The following is an 18,882-nucleotide window of genomic DNA, read 5'->3' as shown; positions in this document are numbered from 1 at the left end:
AAATAATTAACAAAACTGAAATGAAAAACTAAAACTAAACGAAACTATTAAAGTATCTAAAGTATCTGGAAAGACTAACTGAAATAAAATAATAATTTACTAAAATATTTTTAGTTTTCATTTTTGAATGAATATTCTTACCGTTAGTCTTTAAACCTTGTAAGTTTTAACTGACAGAGCGAGCTGAGTGCGCGTGTGTAAAGCGTGAGAAACAGAAAGCGATTTGTGTGCCGCCTTTCTTTGTGCTTGTTGTATATCAAGATGTAATTCAAATGGCTGAAATCAGAATGTGCTGGTCAACAAAATGTTTACCATTTGGATAGAAAAATCACGAATGAGTAACGTTTTAGTTTATTTCTCAGTTGTCTGCTTTTTGTTGACAGCAATTTACCTGCCACTTCGCACAGGAGAAATCATTTTTACTTTCTCATATACGAAGTATAGAGATGGTATAGTAATCATGAAAAAATTCGACCTCGATATTTTGATGAATCTTAACGTTATAGACTAACCATTGTCCAACAATACTGTTTTTTGGAATTGTGCGTGCGTGTGTCTGTGTCTATACACTCAAAAACGCAACTAGATAGATGGATGAAGTTCGGCATGTGGTTGTTACACCATAATTGCAGATCTGTATTAACTTTTGGGCCAAATCCATCACCCGGAAGTAGTATTTTACCTGAACGCATACTCGATCTTTTTTATTTTTTTATTTATGCTGCAGAGTCCGATTTATTCAACTTTACTTTTATAATAATTGTTCAATATATTATTAATTTGATTTGTTGTTGATGGTTGTTTAATGTACATAATATTAAAATATAATCATTGTCTTGCGGTTTACTCTTCAAATATCTATCCCCATATCTGAGTATACAAGAAAGTTGAGGGGAGACCACTCCCGGTTTTTGAAAATAAAATGCCACTAATCGAGATACTGACTAGGTCATCATACAAGATCAGCATATTGTTACTGACCAATCATTTTTGCTTTAAAAACATCGTTTAACAATGAAGCGATGCAAACAAAGGTACAGCCTGACAAGTGATGAAAAACTACTAATGGGTTTTTGTATTTATTCCATTTTTATTAATTGTATCATTTTTAGTTCATATTCACAACTCAGAATACCTGATATTGTGAAAGTAATTCATTAGCAGAATTATATTTTAAAATATTTGTCTCCCTTTTTTCAATGTTCTTCTCTCTCTCTCTCAAAATAGATGAAATATCATATTCTTTTGTTTTTAACATCAGCCATATCATACATATTGCATACCAGCGATTTTTCCTGCCTTGCATCCAAACCTGCTGCGGTAGGCTCCAGGTTTCCTGCAATCCTAGTCTGGATAAACAGGTTTAGATAATGTACAGTATATGCTGTTCTTAATCTCAGATGCTGTCTCTGTTGTTTTGTGCCTGTCCATACTCTTATTACCTGCTCTTGCCCTGCTCATTATGGGTTTACTGTTCTTATGGTGGGCTGTTCAAGACTCACCACACTAACCTTGACACTGCATGCTTGTTCTTTGTTTCCCTCAATACAGCTAAGTGGGGTCTGCACACTGATTCAAGTCTAAGAGCCCTGTTCTTCCTAAGCCCCTGTGATTTTCAAGAAAAAATATTTTAAAAATTATGAAATTGTGTAAAATCATTCATATTCAGTGTCTAGTTTTGATTATGCTTGTTTTTATGAGACAAAACAAAACCAGATAGTAAACCAGGCAGTATAGTAAGCTTCCACTAACATTAAACTCATATCCAAATCTGTTAAGTGTACAGTTCTGTCTGATTGTGACACAAAACCAGGCGCTCCATGCCATAATTACTAAAACTGAAACTAATATATATAAAAATAAAATAGAAATGTCTTTGTGAAATAAAAACTAAACTAAAACTAAAAATACATGATGAAGGAAAACTAAAACTAAACTGAATTTCCAAGTAAGGTCAGAAAAAATATAGAAATTAAAAAACTAATATAAAAAGGCAAAACTATAATAACCTTGCCCAGCTGTGACACTACAGTATACTGTTCTGCTGGATTCATTCAGTTATTTTTAAGTGTACATTGGCAATAAAATAAAAAGCTAATTTCATCCTTCCTTTAGTGCCACATTTCATCATCTTAACACATGTGACATGAGCATATGGGCAAAAGATTTGCTGTTTTCAATAGGACTATAATTGTTAAAGAACACATTTCCACTTCGCTCCTTAGCTGAATAAATAATACAATGCATTCCCAAAATAAGTATTTTTAAAACAAAGTGACAGTGTTGCCATGGAAATGATTAAATTTCTATTCAGTTACAACATCTCTGCTCATAAATTACAAGTGTTGAGGGTGCAGTGATCACAGGTATACTTAATGCAGAAGCACAGGCGGTACAAGTTCATCTGCTCTGTGTGTGTAATGAACTTCATCTCAACCTGAAGTATGCCCAGGCTTTCAAATCGCAATCAAGAAGAGTGAGGTCTTTAATCTGCATTTGAATGTAGGGACAAAACAAACTTCATACAGACATGCAAAGAGAATTTTTTTAAAGATAAAATGCTCTCATACTGAGTCAGCATTTGCAAAAAAAAAAAAAATAGTAGTTTTAAGAACAACTCACCTATTGTGGGGGTTTAGAAAGAGGTGATGGTTTAAATTTTAGTTTGTTAAGTAAGCAGCAGAGGAATTAAAGTGGAGTTTGGAGCCTAGCCAAGGTGAAGCTAACCATTTAATGGTGTGACATGCCAAATCAAAATGTTCTATTTGAAGGGATTATGATTTTAAGCAAACTGTTCTACACGTGAACTTCTGTACAGGTTATTGTTAGTGGAACTAACAACACAGTGCCTGACTGTGTGAAAAGACACAAAATAAAGAGAACTGAGGAACATCTATTTTTAGAGGAGACTGAATCTCAGTCTGTGTAAAAACTGGCAGAAGCAAACACAGCTCATTAAACATAGAAAAATGTTCTCTTAAAACATGCAGCTGTCTGCTGTTATTTTCCATCTCATATCTAATGTCATTGTAATGGTCCTTGATAAACTCTGCAAAGTTTCTGGTGCATTTATTGATAGTAGAAAAATACTTTCTCCCTTATCTGCTAGTAGTCTACAGAATGCTGCTTACATTGGCATCACCAACTGTGAGACAAGCCTGCACTACAATGCACAAGAATAACTACAGTTTAATATCTGACTCAGGCAAATTATTGTGACAAGTAGGTTATAAAATGAAAAGTTCTAAAATTAATTTCAAGATTTTGTTTGCTGTTGCATTCAATTAATTTATGCTACTGGAATTATGAAGTGAAGAACACATCAGTATCAACAACACAACCAGTACAAATCACAGATAACTACAGCGCTGGACAATATAGCCTAATTGTTAAGGCATTAGTCTGCAAGCAAAACTTTGCCACTGCTTAACCCCAGCCTAGTCACTTAATCTGACAACTCTACAATTTCAGAAATTGAGAGACTCAACTTAACTAACATTTTTGGTTTATAAATCACTTTAGATAATCTTGAGGTATTCCCCTCTGTTGGGCCCTTTACCTGAAAATTGCTTCACATCTACTGTACTCTCTCTCTACGTTTTTGTTTATCGCATCATTTTCCATAAACCATGTAGTACAAGAAATTTCCAAAAGGACAGCTGACTCCAAGATATTGGAACAATCAAGTGTGGCACAAACCATTTCACTGCCAAAGACATTTAGATCATATGTTTTGTCCATTCTAACAAGGTTGAACTACAATTAAACCTTTTGACTATGTCCATATTAGGTTGTAGCTACATATCTAGTCATTTAGAGGATGTGGCTGTTTGAGTTAACAAGCAGATGTTTGACATTCTTGTTCCCAGGTGAGACTATAAAATGGGTGGATCAGGAGAAATAGCCATTCATGACAATACAGTCTTCCGATACACTAGGTGGCAGTGCTCCTAAGCTAATACACACATGTACACATCTGCAAAGTATGATGGGAACTGTAGTCTCATTGGACAAACCTGCCGGGTGCCATGGGTGCTGCAAGAGAGAACTACCTTGAACCTGAGGGGCTTCTACCTGACCCAGAAGTAATGCCGCTGTGCAATGCTGTGGCACTGGAAGTACTCCAGGGTCTAGCACACAAAGGTCCCCCTCACTGCAGTGTGAGGATCAGAATCAGGAGGTACTGCTTATCTGGGAGGATTGGAAGGAGAAGAGAAATTGTAGTTTTCATGTAACCTGGAAGACGAAACAAGTGCAAGGCATTTTGTTAAATAAAAGGTCTTTTGAACCTGGGACTTTTGTGTGTTATGTTGTGTCTGGGGCTCTGTGCTTTTTCACACCTTAGTGGTCACAATCTGATATATTGTATTTGTGACAGCATTCATATATCACATCTGTGAACAAAGAATATAAATCAAGAATAATAACGAATTGATACATGTACAGAATACTTTAATTTATCGTATAAATATATAAACTGAATTCTTTACGCAGATTTCACTTACCTGAAACACTGACTGGTCATAAACATAGAATTATTAAACTACTGAGATAAACCTAAAGTTAAAGCTAAAATATTGACATTCACTTTAAAAAAAGAAGAGTTTGAAAACACCCGATCTTTATAATATCACTAGACATGAACAAAGCTGAAAATACTGACAAAAACATTAGCTTTCACCTCATCGATAGTGTCTCTGACAACGCATAAAACAGCAAACAGCTCCTTCACCTATACAAGTCTAAAGATGATAGGTTCCCATTCTCTTGGTAGGGCATCTGGCCTGCCTGCTTTTTCCCCTCTCTTTTGTGTGCGCTTTCACTTCCTGTCTCTGGCCATTCTTGTTTCCTGTTCTTAAGCCATCTTTGCCAAAATCTACCAACTACCATTTGTATGCTTCAGACAAAGGAGGTGATACAACATTATGGAATCATTTTGATGTTCAGGGTTCATATCCAAATACCAGGAAAGATGGCTTTCTATATACTCCCTCATTTCCTTACTATCACATATAAATCACAAGGCAAAAAAAAATACTGTCCTGAGTTGTCTACCCTTCTTTGTACATTACAGGACCCCGACACTTTTCTTCTAGAGACCCCAAGACTGACCAAGTAAACTTGGACTCAATTGACTAATTTACACATTCTAACTAAAATCATGAATTGCACAGATGGATAATTCATGATAAAATCATGAAACTATATGGAAAAAACAAAGATTAGCTATATTTATGTTTTTCACAATTCAGTAAACAGGTTAATGGCTAGTTATATTGTATAGGTATATTTTATGATTAGCTTAGATCATTACTTACTAATTTGGAAAGCAGTACTTTGGAATTTGATCACCCGCAAAGCCTGCCTTTATGACTCCTGATCCCTGAAATTGAAGAAATAAAAAGGGTTATCCATCCATTTATCCATCTACTGTATCCCAGCAGCAGCAAGCATGTGGATAGAATGACAGTCTAGAAAGTTGCTGGTAAGATTTAAACATAATGGTACAAAATCTAAGCCATCTACTCAAATCATTCCCACTCTCAAATATGAGAAAAGTCTAGTACTGTACATTTTAAAACCATCTTTAGTCCCTTCTGTGTGAGCAATTGAAAGGATTCGACAAGACTGTCACTGAAAAATATTAGATACGTATTTAAAGTGTCAATCTAGGAAATGGCTAATAACAAATTGTGAAAAGAAAACTACAGTTTGTGTTTTTATGTAAAACAGTGGATGAATGGTAATAATGTGTTTAAATTCAGAATAAAAAAAGCTATTTTAGTAAATGGACACCTCTAAATATCCTTTCTCAAAAGGTTTGACTTTTAGCTTAGTTGAATCCGCCCAATATGTAGGTGTTACCTTTGACACTAACTAGCCTTCAGACATCACATTTCTGCAGTTTCTAAGACTTGCTTTCTCCACCTTACAAATATTGAAAAATTAAGATTGTCTCTTGGAAGGTGTATCTATTTGTCCTAAGAAGAACTGGCTACTGTAGAGATTTACTATCAGGCAGTTCAAATAATTCCCTTACTACACTAAAGTTAAGTCAAAAAGCAGCATCAAGGATCATAATAAAAATAACAAGAATGACCATGTAACTTCAGGTCTTAAATCACTTCACTGGCTTCCAAATTCAGATTAAAGCCTTCTTGCACATGAAGTCACAAGTGGTTTAGTCCCTGCCTCTTGCTCCCTTACAGAACTTATTAATGGTTATACTCCAAGGTGTACATTATGATCTCAAGGTGCAGGTCTGTTTACAAGGCAGTGAAAAAATAAAACTACTGTAGGAGGCCTACGGTCACACTCCACCACAACTCAGGAATGATCTACAAATGTTTAAAGTGTCAGTAATATCAAATGTAAAGAGCCTAGTGAAATTCTTACCTGCACATGCTAATCAATGATGCAACATGTAAACACAGCATTTATAATAAAACTGTGGAGCTTTTCCTTCTCTTGTTAGATTTGCTGCTTAAGTTATTTTATACTGCGCTCTTACATTACTTTTTAACTAACTGTAATAATATTCTTTGATTTTTCACTCTTTTCATTTCATAAGTCTTTTCAATTTTCCTTCTGTTCTCATTGCAGAGGCAGTTAGCCTGCCTTGGACTGGATGCAACGTCACACAAAATGGATCCGTTCTCATGTGTCTTGTATCCAAATGAAACTTGTTGTTTCCCTAATGAATGATCCTTTTCAGAATGTGGATGACCACAGAGATTTGGAATTTGGATTTAAAACCAACTTGCACAAAAGAAAGCATAGTAACATTAGACTGTTTACTAGTCAGCCTTTACAATATACTGCATCACTGTTTATGTTGGATTACAGTAATATATTAATACTATAATTGTAATTATTGTAAAGCATATTGGGCTCATTATTACTTATTATTTGGCTAACAACTTTATCAGGGTTGGACACAGTAGTGGTCTGGACACCCTGCAGTACTAGTTTTTAATTCCAGGCAACCAAACTCGTAAAGCTAGCCAGACTATTATGTTTCAGATCTTTAGTCCATCCAATATGTTCCTAATCAAGCACAATTTAATAAAAACAAGAGATCCAAATCTTCCTGTACGATTTTAACTTTGGTGTCGCTTTTAAAAGACAGCTGGTTATAGCGTGCCAGACTGTTGTAACCACTGCGTAAAACCTGCTTTATACTTGAACAAAACACAGAAAAAATGACATCAGATGTCCCCAAATACTGTACATTGGATTTTCGCTGCATGCTGCAAACAGAATTTTTTCTAACTATCTGGAAAATGTGGGTGGGGCACTGTGTACCCTACATGGTGAATTTCGAAGAGAGGCTAGTTATATGAGTGCCAGAATGATGAACAAAGAGCTTACAACAAAGCAACTGGTCATTCAAGTGCAAAGAAGACATGCAAAAATATTTGAAGTGCATCTCTTCATCATGTACATCACCCACTTATTAGAATATTACACTTGTCCTTGCCTCGCTGCTATTGGTTAATGGGTCTCCATGCACACAACACTAGTGAGCAGTATAGTGAAACTGCGCCATTGAATTTTGTGTCTATAAAGCAAGGAAGAGAAATAATAGCGCTAAGTGTAAAGCATCTGAAGCAGTGCAGGCAAGAATGCCAAAACCTAATCGTATCCTCTCATCATCTATTGCAACGATAAAAGTAATAAGAAAAAAGAGAATAGGACAAGGCAAACTGTTCCACTATGCACTTAATATCAGTTATAAGTTAAAGGAATCATGTTCACAAGCAGCATTATCACAATAATAACTTTTCAAATATTGGAAATAGTACTAGGGTGTTGTACCGTGTTAGCCATTATGTATGTAGTGAGAAGTCAAGCAAAATGACACCTTTTATTGGCTAACTAAAAAGATTACAATATGCAAGCTTTCAAGGCAACTCAGGCCCCTTCTTCAGGCAAGATGTAATCAAGAAGGGGCCTGAGTTGCCTTGAAAGCTTGCATATTGTAATCTTTTTAGTTAGCCAATAAAAGGTGTCATTTTGCTTGACTTCTCACTACAAATATCGGAAGAACTTTTTCAGTGGAGGATATTCAGCAAAGTAGCGATGACTAGATGGAGAAAGTATCATGCATTATGCAGAGAGCATACAGAAATCACATTTAAAACAAAGTGAGAAAACACAGTAACATTAGACTGATTTCTGCACTAGTCACCCAGCAGTATGTAGCAAATGCTGATGCAGTGCAGCGTTATTTTATGAAATGAGTCACTTGAAATCAATACCTGAGTCACTTTAGTGAAGAGCGTTTTTCAACTGACACAGTTTGCTATAACTAAGAAAATGATTAAAAATATTTAGCAGCTTGTTGATCACATTTGATGGCCTGAATATTCCAAAAATGTTCCTGTCACAAATTGTCAAGTGTTCAGCTTTAGAAAATGGACATTAACTTTTCGAAATCAGAGAGCTATACCGCATTGCAAATAGATTTTGTTTTAAGCAATCACAAAATGTTTCTCACTATTAACTAATATGTACTCTGGGCCCTAACACGTATACTGGAGGTTGTGAAAATGCTCCTACCTATTAACCCAAAAACTGATGTTCTGAACATGCTTTCAAACAGCAGTGTGAAAGTGAACATGCTTTTTCAGGCCAGAATTTCATCTTTACTAACATGAGGATCCACTTAGTGGTCCAAGCTACTCAACTAAAGGTTTCTGACATGGTAAAGGACATTTTGCACCTCAGAATAACTTTTAAGGTGAAGAACAGATGGGTTTTTTGAGAGAGAAGCTAGATTTAGGTATCTAAATTAGGTATGAAAACAATCTGAGAATACAATATTAATGCAGTATTTCAGTTAATGTTTGATTAAATATTTTTGTGTACATTGGAAAAAAAGACCACACGTCAACATGATATAATCCTTTACAAATTACATGTTTGCTAAAGATATTCTCTTCCAAGGTGCCACCTGTGATTATACTGTGGTAGAAGAGTGTTATACACTCGTGTATAACTGACTTCACAAATAAGAGTTGCTAGTGACCTCCACCCCATTTATAAAGTTGGGCTACTGGAGAGCATACTCGGACTACCAGATTTTCAGAGCTGGTAGCCCAGCAGACTACCATATGCACCCTTGCTTTTCCCAAGACAACTTACAACATTTGATATACAGTTGGTTACATTTTTCTATTTGGAACTCAGGAAGGTGATTTGATTTCTCATGGCCACACCATGTCAGTAGCAGGATTTGAACTCACAACCTCTGGGTTTGAGGCCCAAATCCTTAATCACTACACCATACCACGTGGCTCATAAGTGAAAGTGTGCTTAATAACATTGGTATTGTATGTAACATTGTGTTTTAATAAATTGGGACTATTTGGTGAGGCAATAGCTATATTACTCTCATCAGGAAATCCTTATAACATTTTAACATTTAATAAAAAATAAATAAGCAGCAAGAAACTAAGTACATCTACATCCTTTTTTTTTGCTTAAAACCAAGCAAATAAATTGGTTCTTTGGATTATTGAAATTTATAGGTCCCTCCTGTTCAGAGGTAGGTTAGTAGGTTAAAGTCACGATCAGTGGCCATTTGCGTTCTCTGATACCAGAACTTGGTGCCACCGCAGTACAATGCATCTTAATTATTCATAGTGTTTCTCCAAAGTATAAAAAACAATAGAAAATGTACAGGAATAAATAGGATAAAACACCACCTAGCGTGTAACTCAACAAAAGTGACATGCACAAACTGAGGTTACAAAAAAATTATTTTAACTACTCTGAATTGTGTAGCTACAGTTTCCCTACTGCCCGAGATTTGCTTTGAGGAAGCTGAAACATCGTATGTGCAAACTCGACTAATGATCGGTGGCTGCCCTCCCATCGGAGGCAGGTCTTCTTCGATTGACCGATATCTAGCCATAGAGAAAATTCACGTGAAGCCAACTGAAGGCTGGTAACAAATGGGATTCTGCGTGATGAGGATAAGTCCGCCTCCTCTTGGTGACTAGCCTGTTTTTCTAACCATTCTAAAAGGCATACTTTGTATGATCTTTTTGTCTTTGCTAGGTCGGATCAGACAAAAGAATGCAAATACAACTTTTGTCACGCTGTGTTTAACAGATAAAGGAGGCGGTACCTAACCATTAAATAATGACTTCCGTAGTCAAAAGCCAGGGTGGCAGCAGTCCTGCCGTTACATTGTCCTGACAGACCGGGCGCGGCTACTGAGATGATGACAGAAGCGGCCGGCAGTGCCCTTGCTAAGAAAGACTACAGTAGAAAGTCAGACTACCTTCCGTCTTAAATTAAATAAGCTTGTTAACGATTTCCTACACGGTCCATACTTATTTATAAGTATCCAAAGCTTGTATACTTACGTTATCGATCACCACTGGCTGGTTGGCAATTACATCGTAAGACTCCATGGTTTCTGATAATGGGGATGAACAAATCGCCGGCGTTTGACTGCGCATGTGCAGTTCATGGGCGCGCGCGCGCATGGACAATTACGTTCTTGCATTGTGGCTGCGTCGTCGCTGCGTGTGCGTCATTAAAGGTGGTAAATTGGCCATTTCTCTGTGATTTGTGAAATGCTTTTCTAGAAGTGAAAGATCCCACCCTGCGCAGTTCCTGCGTGTATTCATCAGCTAAGTGTTAGGTCGTCAGTTCATATGAATACGTTTTTTATATGACAGGGACAAAGGTAGATTAAATCACTCTAGGAATCATTGGGCGTAACAATAAAACAAAATGCTAGGCAGGCAGCCCAAAAATTCATCCACACTTTCTTACTAAGCCAATTTATTATTATTATTGTTAATTTATTTAGTAGACGCATTTGTCCAGTGGGACTTAAAAAGCAAGTCATTATACTGTACCTACAAGAATGATTAGAAGGTGCAAGCATGGGAAGCAACAGAAAACAACAAGAAAAAAAAGCAAGAGGACATGGTACTACTACTACTACTACTGTTTCTGCAACTAGACAATAGACTGAAATCAAACTCCTAAACCCTCTGTCACTAAAATAGTAGGTATCTCGTGGAAGTAAAACTAAGCAGTTCCAAAATATTTAATGTTTTCAAAAGATGCCTAGGCATGAGTAAGTTAGGTGCAGTTTGAATAGACAAAATAAGGTCATTCCATAGCCTTCACGCAAGAATGGAGAAGCATTTTTCAGCCTTCCCATGTCTGGAAAGAAGATGTACGGTCAGTAGACAGTCAGAGGCACAATGGAGACTTCTTGAAGAGACATAAGGCAAAACCAAAGACTAGGGATATTAAGGAGCAGAACCATTCAAAGAATGGTAGGTCAAGACAAGTGTTTTGAAGAGGATGCTTGCAGCATCAGGAAGCCACTGGAGAGGCTGAAACTGAGGAATAGTAGAAATGTAAAAGGGAACAGCCGTCAAGCAGCTGGAGAGGATGGATACCATTTGAAGGAAGCCCCACCAGTAGAGACTACCTAGAGAGAACCAGTGTCTGAAGAAGGAGTTGCGTGGCATGATTAGCAAGGAAGAGTCAAATCCTCTAACTAGTATGAAGAAAGAAACAGCATGATTGTGGTATTGAAGAAATATATTTGATGAATAAACATGAGAAGTCCATAGTCATGCCAAGATTCCTCACCATACCTGATGGTGAGGATGACATCTTCAATAGTAGAGCGTAGAGGCAAATCTGAAGAAGAGGAATCAGAAGGCAATAACAGGATATCTGACTCTGGAAGATTAAACTTAAGGTGAAAATCATTCATCCATAATACGATGACAGACAACTGGAGTTCAGGGCAGAAACATGTGGGTTGTAAGAGGGAAATGAGAGGAAGATATCTGCCTTATCAGTATAGAGGTATTTACAAGAGAAAAGATGTGGTAGGAGAATTTAGAATTTACAGTTAGCATACACATCTTTTGAGGCGTGGGAGGAAAGCAGAATACTTGACAAAATAAGAGGAGATACAGGGAGAACATAGAAATGCCACATGAAAACTCTCCTAGAATGGACTATGGCATAAGTGAATCATAATTCCACTATTAAAAAAACTTAAGAATGTTAATATTCTCAAAGTTATAACTGCATGTACTTTATAAACTCAGTTAACCATCAGTAAAATTATTTCCTATCTTTTAAATATTCACCTGAAGATACTGATCATATACAGACTTAGAATCAGTCCAAAACCTGGTCTTTGTGTGCTTACCCAAAACTCAGATGAGAGTGTGCAGGCTTACTCAACTACCTGGTACTCACTCTATGGAATTACCTTCCTGTCCTCTGTGTTGGCATGCTTCTTCAATCTCAAAATTCATATTTAAACAATAAATGAATGTTTTTGAACAATGTTTGATAAATATTATTTCTTTTTAGAGTTTACATTAATAACTTCAAAGATTTTATCTTTGTCCTTCCCATATCCATAGTTGAGTACTGTATTGTTTTATTTCTGCTATTTTATTGTTTGTTTTGAAATTAAGTGCATCGTTTTATTCCCTTCATATTGTGTATCTAGAGTCAGTTATTTTCTAATCCACTTAGTACTGAAAAGGGTTGCCGAAGGTTTGCTGGAGCTTGTCCCAACTAGTAAAGGGCGCAAGGCAGCAATAAACCCTGGATGGGGTGCCAGTCCATAGCAGGACAAACACACACATATACACACTCACACCCCAACCATACCCTAGGGCAAATTTAGGAAATGCCAGTCCAATGTGGGAGGATACTGGAGTACCCAGAGGAAGCCCACACAGACACGGGAAGAACATGCACATTCCACACATTAAGGGGCCTGGGATGCAAACCCAGGTCTCCTTGCTGTGAGGCAGCAGTGCTACAACTGCACCAGTGTGCCACCCCTGTATATGTAGAGTATATTTTGAAAGTAACCTCAGCGTCTCTTTCAGGAATAACTCCTGGTTTGCAACCAATGCTGCTGGAATAGTCTCTATATTGGACATATTCTCCCATCTGAAGGGCAACCTCTGAGTGACATGCTTCACCAAAGAAAAAAGTGCAAGGCAAAAAAGCTGTGTACATGTTGTAAGTATTAATGGTCAACGGATTACACTGAAAAACATAACTTGTTTCTGCTGTTTCTTATTAGTTTAGGACTCAAAACCTTTTAGTCTCCTCTTGAGTACATACTGTGGAATTTGAGGGGTGCTCAGACCATTGGGATAAAAACTTGCACCAAAGCCATCGATAGGATCAATACTGTGATATGTACTAAGTACAGAAAAAGTCTAACTTGCATGTGCTAATCAACATGCAACATGTCACTACTCTCCCTGTTATGACTGGTGAGCATAACAACCTTATCTCATATCTTTTGTCTTCCTTACCTCAAAAATTCTATCTTTCTTATTTGAAATAACTACCTTACCTTGAAGTTAGAATTATAATAGGGCTTGAAGTTTGTGTGAATGTATTTGCTCCTGTTCAATTTTTCCTTATTTTTCTGTTGTAACATGAAGATAGGTTGTATTTAACATTCATATTGGGGTTTGTTTTGAGTACAAACTGGGTTAATGTTTGGAGATAGGGAACCCTTAAGATATTTTTCCATTTATATTAATGGTAACAGAGGATTTGTTAACACTAAATAAAGTTTAAGGCACTACAAGTGGGAGAACTAAACTAAACACAGTATTACATTTTATACATAAAATATATGGCTTATTTTTTCCTAGAAACAAATGACCAATCAGCCTTCAACACACCAACAGCAAATTGCTACTATAGAAGAGCCTTTTATTCAGCATTGTCTATGCAGAAGAGCTTAAAAAGCCCAAGAGACTTTCAAAAATATAAGATGTCATGAATATGCTGCAGAATGGAAAGACTATTCAGTGGAATTTTATAAAAGGTTTTCAACTAATTTAACTTCATTATTTCTACTGTTTATACATGCTAAGGAAAATAAAATTCTGCTTAAAACATTGCACCAAGAATCAATTACCATCTTTCCTAGGAGAATGAAGATTTGCTACAATGAGCATAATACATTCCAATCTCACTTCTGAAAAATTATTTTAAGATAATAGTGAGAGTATTGTCTGGAAGAAATTAAAAAGTACTTCCCACTGTAGAATTGCAAGACCAATCTATAATTACTAAGACAGACACTTAGTCTCCAATCTTTGGCACTGGCTTAGTGTAATACATTTGCCTACAAAATCTGACTTTATAGAGTTTTTGCTATCTTTGGATGTGGAAAAGGCCTTTTGACAGAATTGAATGAGGTTACCTGTTTACTATATTGCATAAATGTTGGTTTAGCCCAATATACTGTATCTGCATAACTTAAGTTAATATATAGTACCCTAGAAGCCTCAGTGTGTATTAATTATATGAACTCAGACTCCTTCGGATTAGGGTGCAGAACCAGACAAGAATGTCCATTATCAATGAAGCTTTATACTGTTGAATACTGTTCAAATACTGTTGAATCCTTAGCTACAGTATTTATGTCCGGAAGCAATCAGAGACAATTGGAATCAATAGAGAAGGGCTTGTAGAGAAAAACATCTATTTATGATATGGTGCTTTACATTTCAAACTAACAATCATCTCTACCATTAGTTTTAAACCTGCTATAAGAATCTGAAAAGATCCCTGGTGGCAAAATTCATTTGAATATGAGCATGCTTTTTCCTGTGAATTCTGTGACATTTCAGACCACACTGGATAACTATTCATTGACATATCAAAACAGTTTAAGTATCTAAAAGTATAAAACTCTTTTTAAACATAATTTTGTAGTAATATGGAAAATAATCAAAGAAAATGATAACAGTCTACCCTACATCTTACATTTGCTGGGAAAATTAATACAAGTAAAATGAATATCCTTCCAAAGCTCCTATACCTTTTTGAGAACACCTATACATTTTATATATATAGATTTTTATATATCTATACATATATTTTTGAGAACCATATAATGTTTCTTTAAGATATAAGCCTTAATTGTAACATTATTTATCTGGAGCTCAAAATGGTCACAGATCAAAAACGCGACTCTATAGAGATCTAAAGCAGTTGGAGCTTAAACAATTACTCAAAAAAGTCAATCTTTGCTGAAAACAGAACCATCCATCCATTTTCTAAACCTGTTTATCCCGAACAGGGTCACAAGGAATCTGGAGTCTGTCCTACTGGGTGAAGAGCAAGAACAAAGTCCTGGATAAAGCCAGAACATTGAAGTGTGAACACACACACAGTAGGGCTAATTCGCCTAACTTGCATGTCTTTGGATTGTGGGAGGAAACTAGATAACATAACCTATTTAATTTTACAGCTTGTTAATGTTTTCATTCTGCCACATCAGGTTATTCTTACATTCTAGATTTTTTTTCTAAAGATATAAGCCAAATGAATTTTGCCACAGATCAAATCAGTAATTCTGTTATTTGCTTTTTTGTCTTCTGTTTCTAAATGTTTTTAAACAGATAACTTCATAATGAATATGAACACACCCTGGTGTAAACGGGACCAAATATGGAGAAACTGCTGGCTCCCATGTCATAACATCTCTTTCTTGGTTGTCTGCTGGTTAAAAAAGAAGAACCAGTAAAAACGGTAACTACAATTGTTTTAAACGAATAGAAGACATTATGGTTTAAGAATCTTAACACACCATTTCGCTAAAATAAAGTACAAAATGCTGCTTCACGATAACTGCTTTAGTAGCAATAATAGGCTTCTAATCAGTTTGGAACAAAAAACTGTAGCCACTGTGCCCCACACGACGGAGTGAACTTCAGCATTCTGAACTTCCATTTTCCGGTATTGTTCAGAAAAAGTAAATTACTGCACAAAGCTTATGTTCCGCACAACACACTTCTAGTCGTCTTATTTAGAAGTCCACTAGATGGAAGCAACTATACACTAAACATACTTATTAAATTATTCCCGGCAAAAAAAATGTACTTTGATTTAGAATCCACCAATCCAGTTGGCTCCAATTATATGTGTAAATTCACGCCTACTTTCCTGTTACCACCCTGTACATTTTCAAGAAGCGGACATCAGACAAAAAACTTGTAGCCCCGCCTCCATCCTCTCCTGCTGTGTATTGATTGGCTGTGTTACGCCTCAGACCGAAACACTTGAAGCTTTGACTAAAGAAGCAACAAGCTACACTTTGAAAGAAAAAGAGGCGAAATTGTTGTTCTAGGGAGTGCATTGTACGAATTATTGTAATAAGTGGGGGGAGTTGCCCCTCTGCTCAGTAAAAGTGTTGTGTTCGTAAAGTGCAGAGCTAATTATTAAGTTATTCGTGCACTCACCGTTTAGAGTTCGCGCTTGTTTATTGGCGAGGGATGGCCGAGGTGCGGCCTAGCGCCGGCGCTGGAGCCCCGGGGCTGGCGACTATATTTCCCCCGGGTTTACAAGCAATTTACGGGGAGTGCAGGCGACTGTACCCCGAGCAACCTAATCCTCTGCAAGTTACAGCCATCGTCAAATACTGGTAAGTAGCTCTCAACACGGGAACATGACGTTTTTTTTTATAAAAGTAATGCATTACCCTGCCCTGTGCATAATGCATTTGAGATTTATGAAAGCATTTAAAGTCTGACTATGAAGAAGTGATTAGTCGAGATCTGTTGTCAAAAGAGTTGTTTTTCATATTGTTGATGGGGTGCCACTTCCCATCTTCAAGATAACACAGTGACAAAGTATCCCATGTAACAAAGTTAAAGTTAGCGAACAAAATTAAAAAATTGTAAGACCTGTTTGTCCGAGTTTTACTATGCGTACTTATTGAGACATTATGTGTTTAGAGTGAACTATATGCGTAATGCGGCTTTCGGAACTTGAGAAATTTACCTGTATTTTCTGGAGTCCTATCCCTCGCCGTTCGAAAACAGTGAAATTCCATACGTCTGTCTCTCAATAAGTTTTCCTTCTTCATGGCTACCGTTGTATGCTGATTAAACAAGGACTACATTCTTGTAACGATTCTTTTCATTGGGTTATTGGTGAAGTCATCGTTACATAAATGTTATAGGATTCCGAGCTCTTGTTTGTCAGACCTTGTTCATTGAAGTTAAGCATTTGATTTCTATACATTTTTCATCTTAGAAAGTATTATGAGGATATCATAATTTTATAGGCCGGATTTTAAAATCAAGATGGTTTAAGATCGTTTACATTTTTGAGCGACAGCCACCGTTTTAACTCGTATGGCTGTGATGGAGAGTTTCGTCACTTGAAAAATGCTGCACTTTTACGTTTGAAACATGCGTCTAATTTAAGACCAAATCGGTCCAGTTATAAATTTGCAGGGGCCTGAGCTTATATAGGCAAAATCTGTGTTGGTCCTTTGCAAGTAGATGTATAAATGTAATCCTATTGATCTTAGACTTGTGCAGAAAGATGTGGGGCCCACAAATATTGCACTGTATGACCAAGTGAATTTCACATTCTTTATTTGTATAACTTATTTGAGTTCAATTCGTGCTCTCTATTGGTGTGTATGTGTTTTTATAGTAGTGCATTTGTGTTTAGTGTAAAAATATGCTTAATGATATATTTACAAGAATTTAGAAAGGCTGTAGATTATTGGCATGACTGAAAAATAAAGCATGGTTGGTTGGTATTCATAATTGTTCCCTCCCTAAAAAAAGTTCTTTCATCTCAAGCCCAATGCTAGCCAAAGCCACAATAGCAGAGGTGCTTTTATTTGAAAGGAAATATACTGCTGTTTGCTATTGGAAAGAAGTCTTTTATTAGTGGCACTTAAGTGTTGCATAATCATACCTGGAGAAGTGTGATACTGACTTGATTAATTCAAAGTATTTTATTCAATTTTGAATGTTAAAAACGTGAAATAAGAATATATTAAACATCTGAAATCAATAGGACAGCACTACCTCTTTTCATATGTGCAGTGTTTAGATTTTAATTGATCTGTCTTAGTTTTACCATTTGACCCCATATGACATTATTTGTGAAAAAAAACAATAAGGAATTTGTATAAATTTGAATGAAATTTAAGCTTCTTCTGTAAACTTTGTTTTATTCTCTACCCCATTCTCCTTTTTGTATTTCGGTATCAATATAGTGTTTGTGGCTTGGTTGTTTTCTCTGTATTTTTACACATTTCTAAATGTAAGTTTAGTTGTGAGTATATTATAGAGAGTGGTAGAAGTAATGCTGCATGCTGTTAGAAAAAAAATATTCTGTCCACATTCACAGAAAACGAGTAGTTAATATGAGTAAATATGGTGGTAGAGAAAAAACTGAAATGCCTAACAATATTGGTATAATGAGTAGCAAGGAGTAGGGCCATCACTTGTCTTTAGAACAGATTGAGTCTATTGAATCAATACTTTCATTCAGGTGTTGAACGGTGCATATTAAGATATTGCACTGTACATCCAGATAAAAAGCCTCCAGTTTTTTGGAGTACAGTGGCTGAGAAGTGCAAAGAGGCTATGTGCTTAGAACATGCACACACTGTCTGTGGCATGTGGAAATGAGTGGTAACAATTCAAAGACAGAGGTGGGCATTCTATGGGTGATGTTAATTTTTGGCACAAATTTCTTTCCAGCAAACATTCTGGGAAAAATGTGGCACTCTGTCCTAAAGTGCTACCCACCAATATTTATTAAAATATGCTTCATACTCATTTTTGAAAGTTCTTGCCCTCTTGATTTTTAAACACTCCCCCCTTCTTTTAGATTTGCCCATAGGTAGTGTATATTAGGGCTGTAACGAACATCTGAACTTTTGGCAGTTAGCGAACCATGCTTAAAATTCAAGCACAAATGTTCCCCACCCCTGAAATTATTGCAGGGTTTGTGAATCTAATTCTGATTAAGATGCAGTGTTATTTAATTTGCTTATTCATTATTCTGGATTTCCACAAGGCAGCTTGT

The 18,882-nt window shown here is 36.3% G+C and overlaps 2 protein-coding genes and 1 long non-coding RNA gene across 5 annotated transcripts in view; 2 read left to right on the top strand and 1 right to left on the bottom strand.

The window, feature by feature from the left end:
* LOC120542720 (alpha-centractin) overlaps positions 1 to 10,477 on the bottom strand; it is a 39,344-nt gene extending 28,867 nt beyond the window's left edge. The window contains exons 1-2 of the mRNA XM_039775358.1: positions 10,377 to 10,477; positions 5,319 to 5,383 (exon numbers count right to left, since the gene is read on the bottom strand). Coding sequence (XP_039631292.1) covers positions 5,319 to 5,383; positions 10,377 to 10,472 — 161 coding nt within the window. The 5' untranslated portion in view covers positions 10,473 to 10,477. The remainder of the gene's footprint in view (positions 1 to 5,318; positions 5,384 to 10,376) is intronic.
* A 3-nt stretch (positions 10,478 to 10,480) lies between these two features.
* On the top strand, positions 10,481 to 13,779 carry LOC120542728. The gene is made up of 3 exons (XR_005636224.1): positions 10,481 to 10,555; positions 12,900 to 13,035; positions 13,686 to 13,779. It is a non-coding gene; the product is annotated as an uncharacterized LOC120542728 (long non-coding RNA).
* Positions 13,780 to 16,080: 2,301 nt separating this feature from the next.
* The window catches only part of sufu (suppressor of fused homolog (Drosophila)), a 111,355-nt gene continuing 108,553 nt past the window's right edge, over positions 16,081 to 18,882 (top strand). For 2 of the 3 annotated variants that reach the window (XM_039775336.1, XM_039775328.1), the window contains exon 1: positions 16,082 to 16,468. In XM_039775336.1, the coding sequence (XP_039631270.1) occupies positions 16,320 to 16,468 (149 nt within the window). In that variant the 5' untranslated portion in view covers positions 16,082 to 16,319. Of the gene's footprint in view, positions 16,469 to 18,882 lie in introns of all 3 variants that reach the window. The other variant, XM_039775345.1, reaches the window with a different exon arrangement.

The sequence above is a fragment of the Polypterus senegalus genome, chromosome 1 (genome assembly GCF_016835505.1).
Source record: "Polypterus senegalus isolate Bchr_013 chromosome 1, ASM1683550v1, whole genome shotgun sequence".
Lineage (NCBI taxonomy): Eukaryota > Metazoa > Chordata > Cladistia > Polypteriformes > Polypteridae > Polypterus > Polypterus senegalus.
This window is presented reverse-complemented; position numbering and strand designations above follow the sequence as displayed.